This window comes from Notothenia rossii, assembly GCF_949606895.1.
Source record: "Notothenia rossii genome assembly, contig: scaffold_82, whole genome shotgun sequence".
Classification (NCBI taxonomy): domain Eukaryota; kingdom Metazoa; phylum Chordata; class Actinopteri; order Perciformes; family Nototheniidae; genus Notothenia; species Notothenia rossii.
In genome coordinates, this window is record NW_027640332.1 from 174656 (window position 1) to 189820 (window position 15165).

A 15165-nucleotide genomic window follows, 5' to 3' on the forward strand; every position below is an offset into this window, starting at 1 on the left:
CAATAAAAGCTTTTATTTCCTGTCTGATCATCAGCAGGGTGGGAGTTTCACAATAAAAGCTTTTATTTCCTGTCTGATCATCAGCAGGGTGGGAGTTTCACAATAAAAGCTTTTATTTCCTGTCTGATCATCAGCAGGGTGGGAGTTTCACAATAAAAGCCTTTATTTCCTGTCTGATCATCAGCAGGGTGGGAGTTTCACAATAAAAGCTTTTATTTCCTGTCTGATCATCAGCAGGGGGAGAGTTTCACAATAAAAGCTTTTATTTCCTGTCTGATCATCAGCAGGGTGGGAGTTTCACAATAAAAGCTTTTATTTCCTGTCTGATCATCAGCAGGGTGGGAGTTTCACAATAAAAGCTTTTATTTCCTGTCTGATCATCAGCAGGGTGGGAGTTTCACAATAAAAGCTTTTATTTCCTGTCTGATCAGCAGGGGGAGAGTTTCAAGTTTTTATTTTCCTTAAGTTGACGGAGAAAAGCCTAAATATCGAAACCGACCGTAAACACTTTGTAGGTACGAGTGTGTGTGTTTGTGTGCGTGCGTGTGTTTGTGCGTGCGCGGTTGTGTGCGTGTGTAAATACTTTATTTATGTGTTTTCTTCTTGCTGGAACAAACAGGAAGTTCTTTAGTGACTATAAACTACTGAGCAGAAAATGTATATTTCCAACTTTAATTTAAATTATTTTTTGTCAGTATGGATTCATTTGCAGATTTTTTTTCTTGGTGCTTAAATTTAAATTTATTTTTTATTATTGTTTACATTTTTATTTATGGGTTCATTTTCTAAATAAAATAACAAAAAAATGCATGAATGGAAAAATGCAAAATATTAAATTACAAACCATGAAATAAATAAAATCTGGAAATGCTAAACAACAATAATAAATAATGTTTCCATTTCTTAGTTAGACTAAAAGATCAAGAAGATTAAAGATGTAAAGACACATTTTATTTTGAAGGCAGCAGATTTCCTGAATTTAGATATTTTCTGCTCCGTGGTTTAGTCGCCGCTCTTCCTCTCGTCGCTGGAGTCCGTCCTCTTTCCACATTCCTGTTCTAACCTAAAGTTTATGAATTATTATCTTTCTTTGTTTTTGTTCAAAAGTGTTTCATATTTTTGTTAAAGGAAATGAACATTAAATAAGGCTGGGGCTTCTGGGTGATGAAGTTTTCTGCTGCTGCCACTTGGAGACGAGTCTATTCCGACACTTAGTTTCAAATTAAAAATAACGTTATAAGTGGGGGGTTGTGTGGATTCAGTGTTTCTGAAAGCCTCACGATTACTGACAGGAAGTGGTCACCAGGTGGCAGTAGAGAGAAAACTGCTCTTCTTCTTCACGGTTTTATAAATATTGTGTATAAATGTTTAATAATGCTGACATTATTTTTGAAATGCAACTTTTTTTGAAACCCTGATCAATAATCTGTGTCCCGATCGCACTGAGGGGAAACTTGAAGATTTATTTTTTGAGTTTGTTTTAAGTTTTTTTTGTTTTGTAAAGTTTTCCAGCTGTTTGTGAAACGCTGGAACCTGATGCTGGATCAATGTGTGGGTCATCGGACTAAGAACTCTTTAAAAACTCTTTAAAACGATGATGTAGAAACCAAGGTTTCAAAGGTACTGAGAGAACTGAAACTACGGAGGCTTCGAACCATATTTAATGTGTTTGTTTACGCCATGGTCCGAAGTACGTTGTCATGTGACCTCGCCGTGAGAGTTTCTCAACACTCGATTTGATAAACACTAACTTTGTTGTTCGACTTCAAGGACTTCTCCAATAAGACCATCTTAAATCAGTTTTCCACTTTTGACGTCCGACATAAACCACATCGGAGCTTTTTGTTTAAACTCCCGGTCACAGACAGGAGTCAGTTCATGGACTACATTTCCCATCAGGCCTTGCAACGCCTCAAGCTGAGTCCCAACACTCCACTCTCAAACACTTCACACCTTTAGCAGCAACGTGGTGAATTCAAACAAAACCACGTGGTTACGTTTAGAGGGACATCACGGTTTGGGTTCAAATACGTGAGTTTGTCTGGAGAACTAAGTTACGTTAGTAACCTAAGCTTTAATACGCGGGACATCAGCGCTCCTCCCTATGCAGACTTTATAACTCTTCCATATCTATGGATGCATTAAGAGGTTAACAAACACGTAACTAGCCATTCTTCTTGTGGGTATGCAGGAATTCAAATGGTCAAATCTGAAACTCGTCCACATGGAAACACGATTTTATGGAGTTTTGAAAAATGTATGTTTTGCTGAAACAGGAAAATATCCTTCTTTGTTAGAGCTTAGCAGACAGCAGGTATTTAGATGAAGGAAAACATCACGGTTTGCGCTGACATCAGTGAGCTTGTTACGAGAACTAAGTTACGTTAGTAACCTAAATTGGTTTGACGCGGGACGTTCTCATTTGATCTGTTTGTGGACGCAGCAAAAACAAACGTAGTCCGCCGCAGAAGAAGGGTCTGACCCGAAAGCTTTACGTGTTTAGGTTCAGAAAACATCAGTTTGGGGTGAAAAGTGTTTGTGACGTTCAAACCTAAGTCTTAAATGCGTTAAACGAGGCGCTTGTTTTCCCGCCCGTGGGTTAGGAAGATCCAGGAAACGTAATACCTCCAAAACCTAACTTTCATAGGAAGTTAATTCCGTGTTACACATCGATGATCAACTCCTTTTACTTTGGAAAACCCGCACATTTCCCGAACACTCCTCGACTCTGAGAGAACGTTGGAGACGAGAACGGGACGTCGCTCCTCTGCGTCTCCAATAACCTCGGGTCGTATTTACTCCTCTAATATCCAGTTGTGTATTCGGGTGTATTTGTCGCTCTGCAATGTACGCAGCATAGGATGAACCGTCTAAGAGTCATGGCCGCTTCCAGCTGTGTCCGTGTTTGTAAATAAAGTTGAAGCCATCCTGAAGTCGGCCGGACGTTTAGCTGCTGGTTAGATTTAAAGCAGACGTTATTTATTCTTTAGTTTCTGTGAATGTTTGTTTTGTTGATAGCTGTACATACCGTCCACTTCCTGTGAGGCCCGTAGTGAAACACAGACTTCCTGTTTGTACCATGTTGAAGGCTTAGAGGCAAAAATAAAAACATTTCAAAAACAACGAGTCAGTTTTTATTTAAAGTCTCAGAAACAGTTGCAGCGCTTGTCTCGTTAAATACAGAATATACTCTATCACACAGTATTAGTAAAAACATGTTTATCTGAAAGTAACGGAGAAATTATCTTTAAGTCCTCATTAATTAAACATCTTAATGTTTTAAATCAAAGCTCGAATAAAAAACACTCAAAATGAAGTCATTTATCTGAGTTATTATATATTTTATCTTTCAACTTCATTTAACGTTTGGATTTAATATCATCTTTTTAACTTGTTTTGTTGAATTGACTTTTAGCTTTTAACTAACTCTTAAACAAAGCCAATATTTGTATTAAACGAATTCATTGTAATCTTCACAATAAAAGCCCACAATGTTGAGTTTTTAATAACAATTTTACTTTTATAATATTTGCACACTTTTTGAGACTTTCTTACGAACCGTGTTCCGCACCAATGAAGTCCGTGCTGCATTCATGAACCAACACAAAAACTGGAAATCTCACTACTTTCCTAGGAACTGAAGATGCAAGCTTTGTAAACAGTTATAGTTCATGTTAAAATGTGTACTGTATCTTTAAAAACTCAAACTGAAATTCCTTTTTTAAATGTTAAAAAGGTGGGTTTTTTGGGGTAAAACGCTAAAACTTCTGACGTCACAGGAGTTACCCTCTATGGGTCCGACTCCAGGTCCTGGAGAGGACAGAAACCATGTCTTGTTCCTAAAGGGTTCTGGTTCTTGAATAGTCCAGTTCCTAAAGACACCTGGTTCCTAAAGAGTCCAGTTCTTGAAGAGTTCTGGTTCCTAAAGAGTCCTGGTTCTTGAAGAGTCCAGTTCCTAAAGAGTTCTGGTTCTTGAAGAGTCCAGTTCCTAAAGAGTTCCGGTTCCTAAAGAGTTCTGGTTCTTGAAGAGTCCAGTTCTTGAAGAGTCCTGGTTCCTAAAGAGTTCTGGTTCCTAAAGAGTTCTGGTACCGAAACTGCTCGTCACTGATTGGCCACAGGCGGCTCCTCCTCTTCATCCATTGGCTGGCTGCCGAAGCCGCTGTCAACCGTGGCGTCTGATTGGACAGGAAAAAAAACAGGTGAGGAGGGTGTGTGTGTGTGTGTGTGTGTGTGTGTGTGTGTTTGTTTGTGTGTGTGTGTACCTGTGTTGTGTTTGTCCTCCTGCAGCTGTTTGTCTCTCAGCAGTCGAACTCCTTCTGTCAGACCGAGAGACTGAAGAGCTTCAACCAGAGCAGAGAGCGCACCCCCCCCCAGCTACACACACACACACACACACACACACACACACACACACACACACACACACACACACACACACACACACACACACACACACACACACACACACACACACACACACACACACACAGGTTAGGACAAATGCAGGTTAAATTGTTTCAAAAAAAGCTCTTATGTCCTTTCTGAAAATCAACAGGGGTAGATTTCACAATAAAAGCCTGTACTTCCTGTGTTAACTCACTGTGTGTGTGTGTGTGTGTGTGTGTGTGTGTGTGTGCGCTCTGCCTAACCCTGTTCTCTGCCGGTGTGTGTGTGTTACCTGGTAGTGCCTCAGTAGCTGTTGGCAGGGGGAGGAGCTCTCCAGGTAAAGGGGGGTCAGCGTCATCATCCCCAGTCTTTCTGCCAGTTTCCTCCAGGGGGCGTCACCTCCACCTGTTTCACCTGTCCCACCCCCCACACTCAGCAGCTCTACCAGGTGGGACAGTGTCTCCTCGTCCAGACCCCCCGCTGGGACCCCCGCATCAGAGACGTTGCTCGGCTTAATCTTCTTACTGGACTTACTGGACCTCTGATCTGAGACCAGCAGACTCCTCACCTAGGGGAGAGGGGGGGATGACAGGTGAGGGGGGGGCAGACAGGTGAGGGGGGGGAGACAGGTGAGGGGGGGGGAAACAGGTGAAGAGGGACAAGTTGAGTTTTATGTTCTTTGTCCACTGTGTAATTCCAGCCTGTGCTTTTATTTTGAAAGGGTAATAACTACCTTCTGGCAGCAGGCCAGGTCCAGAGGGGTGTGTCCTGGCGCAGGCCTCTTACGGGGGTTGATGATTGGCTGCGAGGCGACCTCCTGCTCTCTGATTGGCTCTGAGGTGACCTCCCGCTCTCTGATTGGCTGTGAGGCTACCTCCCTCTCTCTGATTGGCTGTGAGGCAGCCTCCCGCTCTCTGATTGGTTCCTCGTCTTCCTCGTCTGAAGAGGAGCTGAAGAAGAGCGGCTCGTCGTTCTCTATGTTTTTATCAGCGCCTGAAAAAAAAAAAGCCTCATTTACTATATTATATACATTTTTACTAAATAATAATGTACCTGAATGGCTACAGAACCGACCGCCTCCAACAGGTAGCTAACGTATCTCAACACCGCCAACCACCTCCAACAGGTAGCTAACGTATCTCAACACCGCCAACAGGTAGCTAACGTATCTCAACACCTCCAACCACCTCCAACAGGTAGCTAACACTTAGCTAACGTATCTCAACACTGCTTACCACCTCCAACAGGTAGCTAACACTTAGCTAACGTATCTCAACACCTCCAACAGGTAGCTAACACTTAGCTAACGTATCTCAACACCTCCAACAGGTAGCTAACACTTAGCTAACGTATCTCAACACCGCCAACCACCTCCAACAGGTAGCTAACACTTAGCTAACGTATCTCAACACTGCTTACCCTCCAACAGGTAGCTAACACTTAGCTAACGTATCTCAACACTGCTTACCACCTCCAACAGGTAGCTAACACTTAGCTAACGTATCTCAACACTGCTTACCACCTCCAACAGGTAGCTAACACTTAGCTAACATATCTCAACACTGCTTACCCTCCAACAGGTAGCTAACACTTAGCTAACGTATCTCAACACTGCTTACTACCTCCAACAGGTAGCTAACACTTAGCTAACGTATCTCAACACCGCCAACCACCTCCAACAGGTAGCTAACACTTAGCTAACGTATCTCAACACCGCCAACCACCTCCAACAGGTAGCTAACCTCCACTATGATCTGCTTTATTATTATTGATGCAGGTGTGTGTTACCTGCAGCGATGAGCATGGAGACGAGCGTCGGGGAGCCCAGGCTCGCTGCCAGGTGCAGAGCAGAGTTCCCTCCAAACGTCACAGCGTTCACATCCGCCTTCAGCTGCACACACACACACACACACACACACACACACACACACACACACACACACACACACACACACACACACACACACACACACACACACACACACACACACACGCGCGTACTGTTGTTATAATATCCTAACCCTTAATATATACAACACCTGTGTTATAATGATAATATATAAATATATATATATATATAAATATAACAATAGTGTATTCATGTCTTAAAGCTGCTGAGTCCTATGTTGCACCTCAAACAACAAATACATCCAGATGTTTCTTTTCAGATATTTCTGGAGGAGTTATACCGTTTACAGAATGTGTGTGTGTGTGTGTGTGTGTGTGTGTGTGTGTGTGTGTGTGTGTGTGTGTGTGTGTGTGTGTGTGTGTGTGTGTGTGTGTGTGTGTGTGTGTGTGTGTGTGTGTGTGTGTGTGTGTGTGTGTGTGTGTGTGTGTGTGTGTGTGTGTGTGTGTGTGTGTGTGTGTGTGTGTGTGTACCTCAGTGATGAGGGTGCAGGCTCCTCTGAACAGGTTCCTCTTCACTGATAGGTGCAGAGCTGTGTGCCCGCTCTTCAGCTCCGGAGCGTTGATCTTGGCTCCGCCCCCAACGAGGAGGCGCAGACATCGCTCCCCGTCCCTCCTGACGGCCAGGTGCAGCGGCTGCATACCTGAGGAGCAGATATATCAGATTCAAGATTCAAAGGTGTTATCCTCATACGCTCAGCAGCTTCAGTGTAGAAATGGAAATGAAATTCTTCTGACCTGAGCTCCTCCAACAATGCAACATATCATAAAATACAAAATAATGCAAGAAGTCTATATACATGTAAAGAGACTAAGATATTAAATAATGTACATTAACGGCCCGTCCACACAGCGGCTGCGTTGACGTCACGTCACTTTTTGCCGAACTGCATTTTGGGAAGCGACGCGTTGCTGGCGTTGCTCGCTTCAAAAGTTGAGCAATGTTCAACTTTTGGCGCCTCGGCAGAAGCGTCAGCCAATGAAATCCTGTTTATGCAAATCTGCCAGTACAAGCGCTAGCCAATCAAACCGAATGTATGCTGGGAGAGACTACGCAGGTCATTTCCTCATATTCCAAAAGATTGAGGAGAAATTAGTTTTTGCTGTAGCAAATCACCCGGTTCTTTACGACCAGTCGCTAATAACTTACCGGGATACAAACCGGAGGAGCCAGGCATGGAGGGAGGGGGCAGAGACAGTGGGGGAAACTGGTAGGTTTTCGCCTGTTTGGGGATTTTATATCCAGTTTACTTCGTTTAAACATTGCTATTGCTTTGTATGTCGGGGGCGGGAGATTCATGTGATTGGTTGTTGCTCGCGTTGCTCGCAAAAAATCCCCAAGCTTTCAGATACGCCAAGCGTCAACGCACGCCGCTGTGTGGACGGGCCGTAAGACAAATATATGTCCTGTACAGGCGGGGTTCTCCTGTGCATTATTATTATTAATAATAATGTTCTATAATAACGTGCAGTTACGTATATCTGCCACTACGTTTTGTTGCACTACTAATCACTGCTGGTCACTGTACAGTCTTTTACCGTCTGTTTCCTGTAGATATCTGATGCTCTTTTTATGCCCTGTTAGTGTACACCAGGGGTGCCCAACCAGTCGATCCTTATTATTTAGTCGATCTCGAGATGTGTCTAAAAATAGAACAACAATATTCAGTTTTATCGTTAATGTCCTATAATCTTCCTGTGCCAGAATAATGCACTTGAACGCATCAAAGCTTTGTGATTGGCCGGCGTCACCCCATGTGTCGGGGCGTGGCTGGTGGGCAGTCCAAACTAGTTTGCTGACGTTGTCCGTGTCAACAGGAGTGACAGCCCGCACGCACACAAGACCGCAATTATGGCAGAAGCAAAAAAGCCCAAAATATATAATGTTCACTCCGAGTGTGAGGATGATTATTTTCTATCTGTTCCAATTCAAAGTCCATCTGTCTCATCTGCAGTGCGAGCGTGGCTTCATCGAAGTAGGGTCATTTAGGAGCGGCATTTCAAAACAGTGCACAAACGCTACGAGACGGAACTCCCTCCTGATTCTGCCCTACGCTCCCATAAGGGGAGGGGCCTGAGAGGACAGCTAAATGCACAGCAGTCCATTTCCACCAGGGCCAACAACAAGAGCAAGGCTGCTACCAGAGCATCTCATCGTGTCAGTCACGTTCTGGAGAAACACATGAAGTCTTTCAAAGACGGAGAAGTTGTGAAAGAAGCATTCCTGGAGGCTGCCGGCGCGCTTTGGGGGGACAGTCAAAATAACAGCAGCATTTCAACAGGTTTTTGATATAATAAAAACTCAAGTTAGATACCGTTATTAATCAGCTGTACGTTTTAGTTTGTTTGAACTTATTCATTATAATTATTGTACAAAATGGTATAAGAATGTAAACTTAAATTGATTATAGTCTATTATCAATTCAGGTTAAGAAACTAGTGCTGCTTGCATCCTATTTTAAAGGCAGTTCTTTTTATACTCTAATAAAATGCAGAAAAAAAGGGTTTGATTTTATTAATGTTGTTTTTTATTGCTCTTTGCAGCAGATTCCTGTGTAGCTTCAGATCTGAGTCGTCTTATTAGTGAGCCTCATTTATACTTTTTGTAGCAACACTACTTTTATATAATGGCAAAGAAAGGGTTCAGAGTCTTTTCTTTTCTTCCTGTGTCATGTGTGGCAGCACTGTTCAATGTTTCTTGAAAACATTACCCACTGTAGTATGTGACGGGTGAATAAACTCCAACACTGTTGTGTAGCTTCAGTTAAATACTTGTGTGTGTGTAGTTTAGAAAGAGGTAAGACAAAGGATCTGCAGTGTTTTATGAAGTATTAATCTACAAAGGTCAGTTTTATAAAAGTAGAAGTGTGTATGTACCCGGTAGTAGCTGTCAGTAGTGCCTACGCCTCTCTATTTGGACTGGTAGATCTCGGCAGACTGGCAACTTTAAAAGTAGCTCTCGGTTCAAAAAAGGTTGGGCACCCCTGGTGTACAGTTTATTATCATGCTGCTGTGGTTATTATATTTTTGTAACTCTGGCACAACAATTTCCTTCGGGATGAATAAAGTCTTATCTTATCTTAGGTGGTGTTTCCCATTACAGCTCATTTATCATAATATATTTCCTGTCCAGGTGGTGTTTGTCTCACCGTGGTAGTCGTGTGCGTTGACCAGGTGAGCGTTGTGGTTCCCCAGGTGAGCCAGCAGGGGGCGCAGCGAGGCGGCGTCTCCGTTCAGCGCCGCCAGGTGGAGCGGGCTGCGACCCTCTCCGTCCGATCGGGAGGGGTCAGCCCCCGCCCGCAGGAGAGCCTCCAACACCTTCACCTGCCGCGTGATCACCGCCAGGTGCAGCGGAGTCTGAGGGTAACAGAGGATAAGATACACTTTATTGATCGCAAATTTAAAAACGTACATTTTAAATGTACAGTGTGAAGAAATAGAAACAGGTTTTAATTGTTAGCTATCTGTTGGAGGTGGTTAGCGGTGTTAGCTAAGTGTTAGCTGCCTGTTGGAGGTGGTTGGCGGTGTTAGCTAAGTGTTAGCTATCTGTTGGAGGTGGTTAGCGGTGTTAGCTAAGTGTTAGCTACCTGTTGGAGGTGGTTAGCGGTGTTAGCTAAGTGTTAGCTGCCTGTTGGAGGTGTTTGGCGGTGTTAGCTAAGTGTTAGCTACCTGTTGGAGGTGGTTAGCGGTGTTAGCTAAGTGTTAGCTATCTGTTGGAGGTGGTTAGCGGTGTTAGCTAAGTGTTAGCTACCTGTTGGAGGTGGTTGGCGGTGTTAGCTAAGTGTTAGCTATCTGTTGGAGGTGGTTAGCGGTGTTAGCTAAGTGTTAGCTACCTGTTGGAGGTGGTTAGCGGTGTTAGCTAAGTGTTAGCTACCTGTTGGAGGTGGTTAGCGGTGTTAGCTAAGTGTTAGCTATCTGTTGGAGGTGGTTAGCGGTGTTAGCTAAGTGTTAGCTATCTGTTGGAGGTGGTTAGCGGTGTTAGCTAAGTGTTAGCTATCTGTTGGAGGTGGTTAGCGGTGTTAGCTAAGTGTTAGCTACCTGTTGGAGGTGGTTAGCGGTGTTAGCTAAGTGTTAGCTGCCTGTTGGAGGTGGTTGGCGGTGTTAGCTAAGTGTTAGCTACCTGTTGGAGGTGGTTAGCGGTGTTAGCTAAGTGTTAGCTATCTGTTGGAGGTGGTTAGCGGTGTTAGCTAAGTGTTAGCTACCTGTTGGAGGTGGTTAGCGGTGTTAGCTAAGTGTTAGCTATCTGTTGGAGGTGGATAGCGGTGTTAGCTAAGTGTTAGCTACCTGTTGGAGGTGGTTGGCGGTGTTAGCTAAGTGTTAGCTACCTGTTGGAGGTGGTTAGCTAAGTGTTAGCTACCTGTTGGAGGTGGTTGGCGGTGTTAGCTAAGTGTTAGCTACCTGTTGGAGGTGGTTAGCGGTGTTAGCTAAGTGTTAGCTATCTGTTGGAGGTGGTTAGCGGTGTTAGCTAAGTGTTATCTATCTGTTGGAGGTGGTTAGCGGTGTTAGCTAAGTGTTGGAGGTGGTTAGCGGTGTTAGCTAAGTGTTAGCTACCTGTTGGAGGTGGTTAGCGGTGTTAGCTAAGTGTTAGCTACCTGTTGGAGGTGGTTAGCGGTGTTAGCTAAGTGTTATCTATCTGTTGGAGGTGGTTAGCGGTGTTAGCTAAGTGTTGGAGGTGGTTAGCGGTGTTAGCTAAGTGTTATCTATCTGTTGGAGGTGGTTAGCGGTGTTAGCTAAGTGTTATCTATCTGTTGGAGGTGGTTGGCGGTGTTAGCTAAGTATTAGCTACCTGTTGGAGGTGGTTAGCGGTGTTAGCTAAGTGTTAGCTATCTGTTGGAGGTGGTTAGCGGTGTTAGCTAAGTGTTAGCTACCTGTTGGAGGTGGTTAGCGGTGTTAGCTAAGTGTTATCTATCTGTTGGAGGTGGTTAGCGGTGTTAGCTAAGTGTTGGAGGTGGTTAGCGGTGTTAGCTAAGTGTTATCTATCTGTTGGAGGTGGTTAGCGGTGTTAGCTAAGTGTTATCTATCTGTTGGAGGTGGTTAGCGGTGTTAGCTAAGTGTTAGCTATCTGTTTGAGGTGGTTAGCGGTGTTAGCTAAGTGTTATCTATCTGTTGGAGGTGGTTAGCGGTGTTAGCTAAGTGTTAGCTATCTGTTGGAGGTGGATAGCGGTGTTAGCTAAGTGTTAGCTATCTGTTGGAGGTGGATAGCGGTGTTAGCTAAGTGTTAGCTATCTGTTGGAGGTGGATAGCGGTGTTAGCTAAGTGTTAGCTATCTGTTGGAGGTGGATAGCGGTGTTAGCTAAGTGTTAGCTATCTGTTGGAGGTGGTTAGCGGTGTTAGCTATCTGTTGGAGGTGGATAGCGGTGTTAGCTAAGTGTTATCTATCTGTTGGAGGTGGTTAGCGGTGTTAGCTATCTGTTGGAGGTGGATAGCGGTGTTAGCTAAGTGTTAGCTATCTGTTGGAGGTGGATAGCGGTGTTAGCTAAGTGTTAGCTATCTGTTGGAGGTGGATAGCGGTGTTAGCTAAGTGTTAGCTACCTGTTGGAGGTGGTTAGCGGTGTTAGCTAAGTGTTAGCTATCTGTTGGAGGTGGATAGCGGTGTTAGCTAAGTGTTAGCTACCTGTTGGAGGTGGTTAGCGGTGTTCAGGACGTTTTGCTGCTGGCTGCTCAGCAGGGTGTGGATCAGCTGCTGGATCACACTGGTCTGCTGATGGATGATGGCCAGGTGCAAAGGACTGTGGGAAAAGTCAAATCCAGTTTAAAAACAGAAAACTGTCCACAACGTTTACGGTCAAAGATGCAATGACATATAAAGATTTGACAAATTGGTCATGGCCCTAAAATAAAGATCATGTGGCACGACTTTGTTTATTGTTTATCCTAAACACAATTCATTTTCAAGTTATTAGAAAGTAAGCATAAGCATTAGGAAGGTTGATCCTTGTGGTTGTCATCTCCCCCTGTTTCTTAGACGAAATGAACCAAATAAACCAAATGAGCTCACGTGTCTCCATTGCCGTCCTGGACCCCACAGAGGTGTCTCTGGATGGCCAGAAGGACCCGCGCGTCCCCAGAGCTGCAGTACTGAAGCAGGGCAGCCGCCGTCTGCCGGGCGCTGAGAGACGCTCGGGAGCGGAGGGCGGCGGCTGGAGACAAAACACAACCAGCTCGTTAAGTATTGTTAGAGACCCTGGTCCCCGGCTTGAGCTTGAATCTCTGATCCATGTATCTGTGATCCTCTCCAGAATGGAAGGAGTCATCACATACAGAGCATCAACTAGTTCCTGAACAGTGTCCTTCACATGCTGATATCCAAGAGAGGGAGTTCCACAGTCACAACATGGAGGAATAGAAAGCAGTATTCAATGTTTACTTCAGATTAGCTCCACGTCAGAAATGATCATGCTTGTCATATGTCTCTCTCCATAGAGGCTGAATCATCATGTTAATCACATAGCTATCATATGCCTCAAACAGTCCTGATGCTCTTCTAGGTAATCACACATCCTGTCATGTTCACAGCTACAGTTGATACCTTTGTCATCATGTGACTCTCATGTTGGAGGAGGACATTCAGGATTGTCCCAACAGATATATATATATTTGTAAGGAATCAGATCAAGTGTTGTTTCTTACTGAGCTGAAACAGCTGCTGCTGCAGAGGGGAGCCTGTCTGTCCTCCTGTCTGTCCCTCGGTCTGAGGGGCGGAGCTTGACATCTGAGCCCCTCCCCCTCCGCTGAAGCCAGAGAATCCTCCGGTGAAGAAGACTCCTCCTCCTCCTCCTCCGTTCATCTGCTGGTTGAACTGAAATCCTGCGGAAAGAATCAAATTGCAGGTTAGCCATAGTTAGCTGGACGAAGGAAATGCAGGAGTAAAGTTCCAGAACATCTGAAAGTACGATGCTACGCAGTTAAGTATCGAGCTAAGAAGCTAAAGCACAATGCTTAAAAGTTGAAGTCTGATGCTAAAGCTAAAATAAGATGCTATGAAGCTAAAGCACGATCCCAATAAGCGCTGCCAATATTTCAAAACGATATGAGACCAAACATTGTGTAATACATTTCCAATATGGTATGAGTGTGTGATGTGAAGAGTGTTTATTATTAGATTTATAGATACGTGGGCGCTAATACTCAGCCTACCCTGCAATACACTATTCGGGGGTTTGGTCAAACACATTGGACACTTCCATTTCCCCAGTCCTATTTCCACATGGTTGAGTTTCACTGGAGTTATTTCTCCTGCTCCTCTGAACCTACCTCCAGCTCCTCCTGCAGCTCCTCCTCCGAACCCCCCTCCTCCTGCTCCTCCTCTCCAGGGCTCGTAGTGAGGCAGCGGCTTCTGCTTCTTCCTCAGCACCTCCTCTTTGTCTGAAAGAGTTGACATTTCAAAAGTTAATTTGAAGTAAAAGCGGGAAGACATGAAACGAGTTTTCAAAGAAAACGTCCTCTTTGTGGTTTTTGAGTCTGCGCCTGATGAGTGAGAGGGAGAGTGAAACTGCTCTGAGGGAAACTTTAACCCCGACAACATGCTGCTGTGCTTCTGTACGGGGATTCACCGGCCTCCATGTTCCCCTCCATGTTCCCCTCCGTGCTCCCCTCCATGTTCCCCTCCGTGTTCCCCTCCATGTTCCCTGTTCCCCTCCGTGTTCCATGTTCCCCTCCGTGTTCACCTCCGTGTTCCCCTCCATGTTCCCTGTTCCCCTCCGTGTTCCGTGTTCCCCTCCGTGTTCCCCTCCGTGTTCCATGTTCACCTCCGTGTTCCGTGTTCCCCTCCGTGTTCCATGTTCCCCTCCGTGTTCACCTCCGTGTTCCCCTCCATGTTCCCTGTTCCCCTCCGTGTTCCGTGTTCCCCTCCATGTTCCGTGTTCCCCTCCGTGTTCCCCTCCATGTTCCCCTCCATGTTCCCCTCCATGTTCCCTGTTCCCCTCCGTGTTCCCCTCCGTGTTCCACTCCGTGTTCCGTGTTCCCCTCCGTGTTCCCCTCCGTGTTCCCCTCCGTGTTCCGTGTTCACCTCCGTGTTCACCTCCGTGTTCCCCTCCGTGTTCCGTGTTCCCCTCCGTGTTCCCCTCCGTGTTCCCCTCCGTGTTCCGTGTTCACCTCCGTGTTCCCTTCCGTGTTCCCCTCCGTGTTCCATGTTCCCCTCCATGTTCCCCTCCGTGTTCCGTGTTCCCCTCCATGTTCCCCTCTGTGTTCCGTGTTCCCCTCCGTGTTCCCCTCCGTGTTCCGTGTTCACCTCCGTGTTCCCCTCCATGTTCCCCTCCGTGTTCCGTGTTCCCCTCCATGTTCCCCTCTGTGTTCCGTGTTCCCCTCCGTGTTCCCCTCCGTGTTCCGTGTTCACCTCCGTGTTCCCCTCCATGTTCCCCTCCGTGTTCCGTGTTCACCTCCGTGTTCCCCTCCATGTTCCCCTCCGTGTTCCGTGTTCACCTCCGTGTTCCGTGTTCCCCTCCGTGTTCCATGTTCCCCTCCGCGTTCCCCTCTGTGTTCCGTGTTCACCTCCGCGTTCCCCTCCGTGTTCCCCTCCTGCTTCTCTGCTTTGTGAGTTGGTACTTCTGGTTAGAGCGTAAATGCTATTACTGTGCACCAGCTTTATCAGCCTTTCCTTACCAGATAAACCGTTTTTAAGCTTTTTAAGGAACTGTAAAAACACTAATTCAAGGGAGAAACCAACATTGAAAATACGTGCTGGTTCTTCTCGTAGCTCCTCATAGCAGAGCATCTTCATCACAAGACTCTACAGAGTTCTTCATCAGATGTTATTGTCATCCTGCAGACTTTATTTAGAAAAGCTCAATATATAGATTTTTTTTTTTTCTTAAATGTCCAAATTCTGAATTTCCTTCAGAGATTTCTCAGCATTTTTTTTTTGTATTCAGACTT

General features: G+C 45.2%; 2 protein-coding genes across 5 annotated transcripts in view; one reads left to right on the forward strand and one right to left on the reverse strand.

Moving 5' to 3' along the window:
* The window catches only part of LOC307026778 (PH and SEC7 domain-containing protein 1-like), a 38213-nt gene extending 35090 nt beyond the window's left edge, over positions 1-3123 (forward strand). For all 4 annotated transcript variants that reach the window (XM_079694907.1, XM_079694906.1, XM_079694908.1 and 1 more), the window contains one exon: positions 1-3123. This exon is cut by the window's left edge and continues 664 nt beyond it. The gene's annotated coding sequence lies outside the window, so the exon portion shown is untranslated.
* Positions 3112-15165, reverse strand: part of nfkb2 (nuclear factor of kappa light polypeptide gene enhancer in B-cells 2 (p49/p100)) — a 26338-nt gene continuing 14284 nt past the window's right edge. Inside the window, exons 13-23 of the mRNA XM_079694905.1 lie at positions 13546-13656; positions 12922-13098; positions 12290-12431; positions 11906-12020; positions 9441-9648; positions 6766-6935; positions 6175-6277; positions 5120-5379; positions 4679-4954; positions 4263-4374; positions 3112-4175 (exon numbers count right to left, since the gene is read on the reverse strand). Coding sequence (XP_079551031.1) covers positions 4102-4175; positions 4263-4374; positions 4679-4954; positions 5120-5379; positions 6175-6277; positions 6766-6935; positions 9441-9648; positions 11906-12020; positions 12290-12431; positions 12922-13098; positions 13546-13656 — 1748 coding nt within the window. The 3' untranslated portion in view covers positions 3112-4101. The remainder of the gene's footprint in view (positions 4176-4262; positions 4375-4678; positions 4955-5119; positions 5380-6174; positions 6278-6765; positions 6936-9440; positions 9649-11905; positions 12021-12289; positions 12432-12921; positions 13099-13545; positions 13657-15165) is intronic.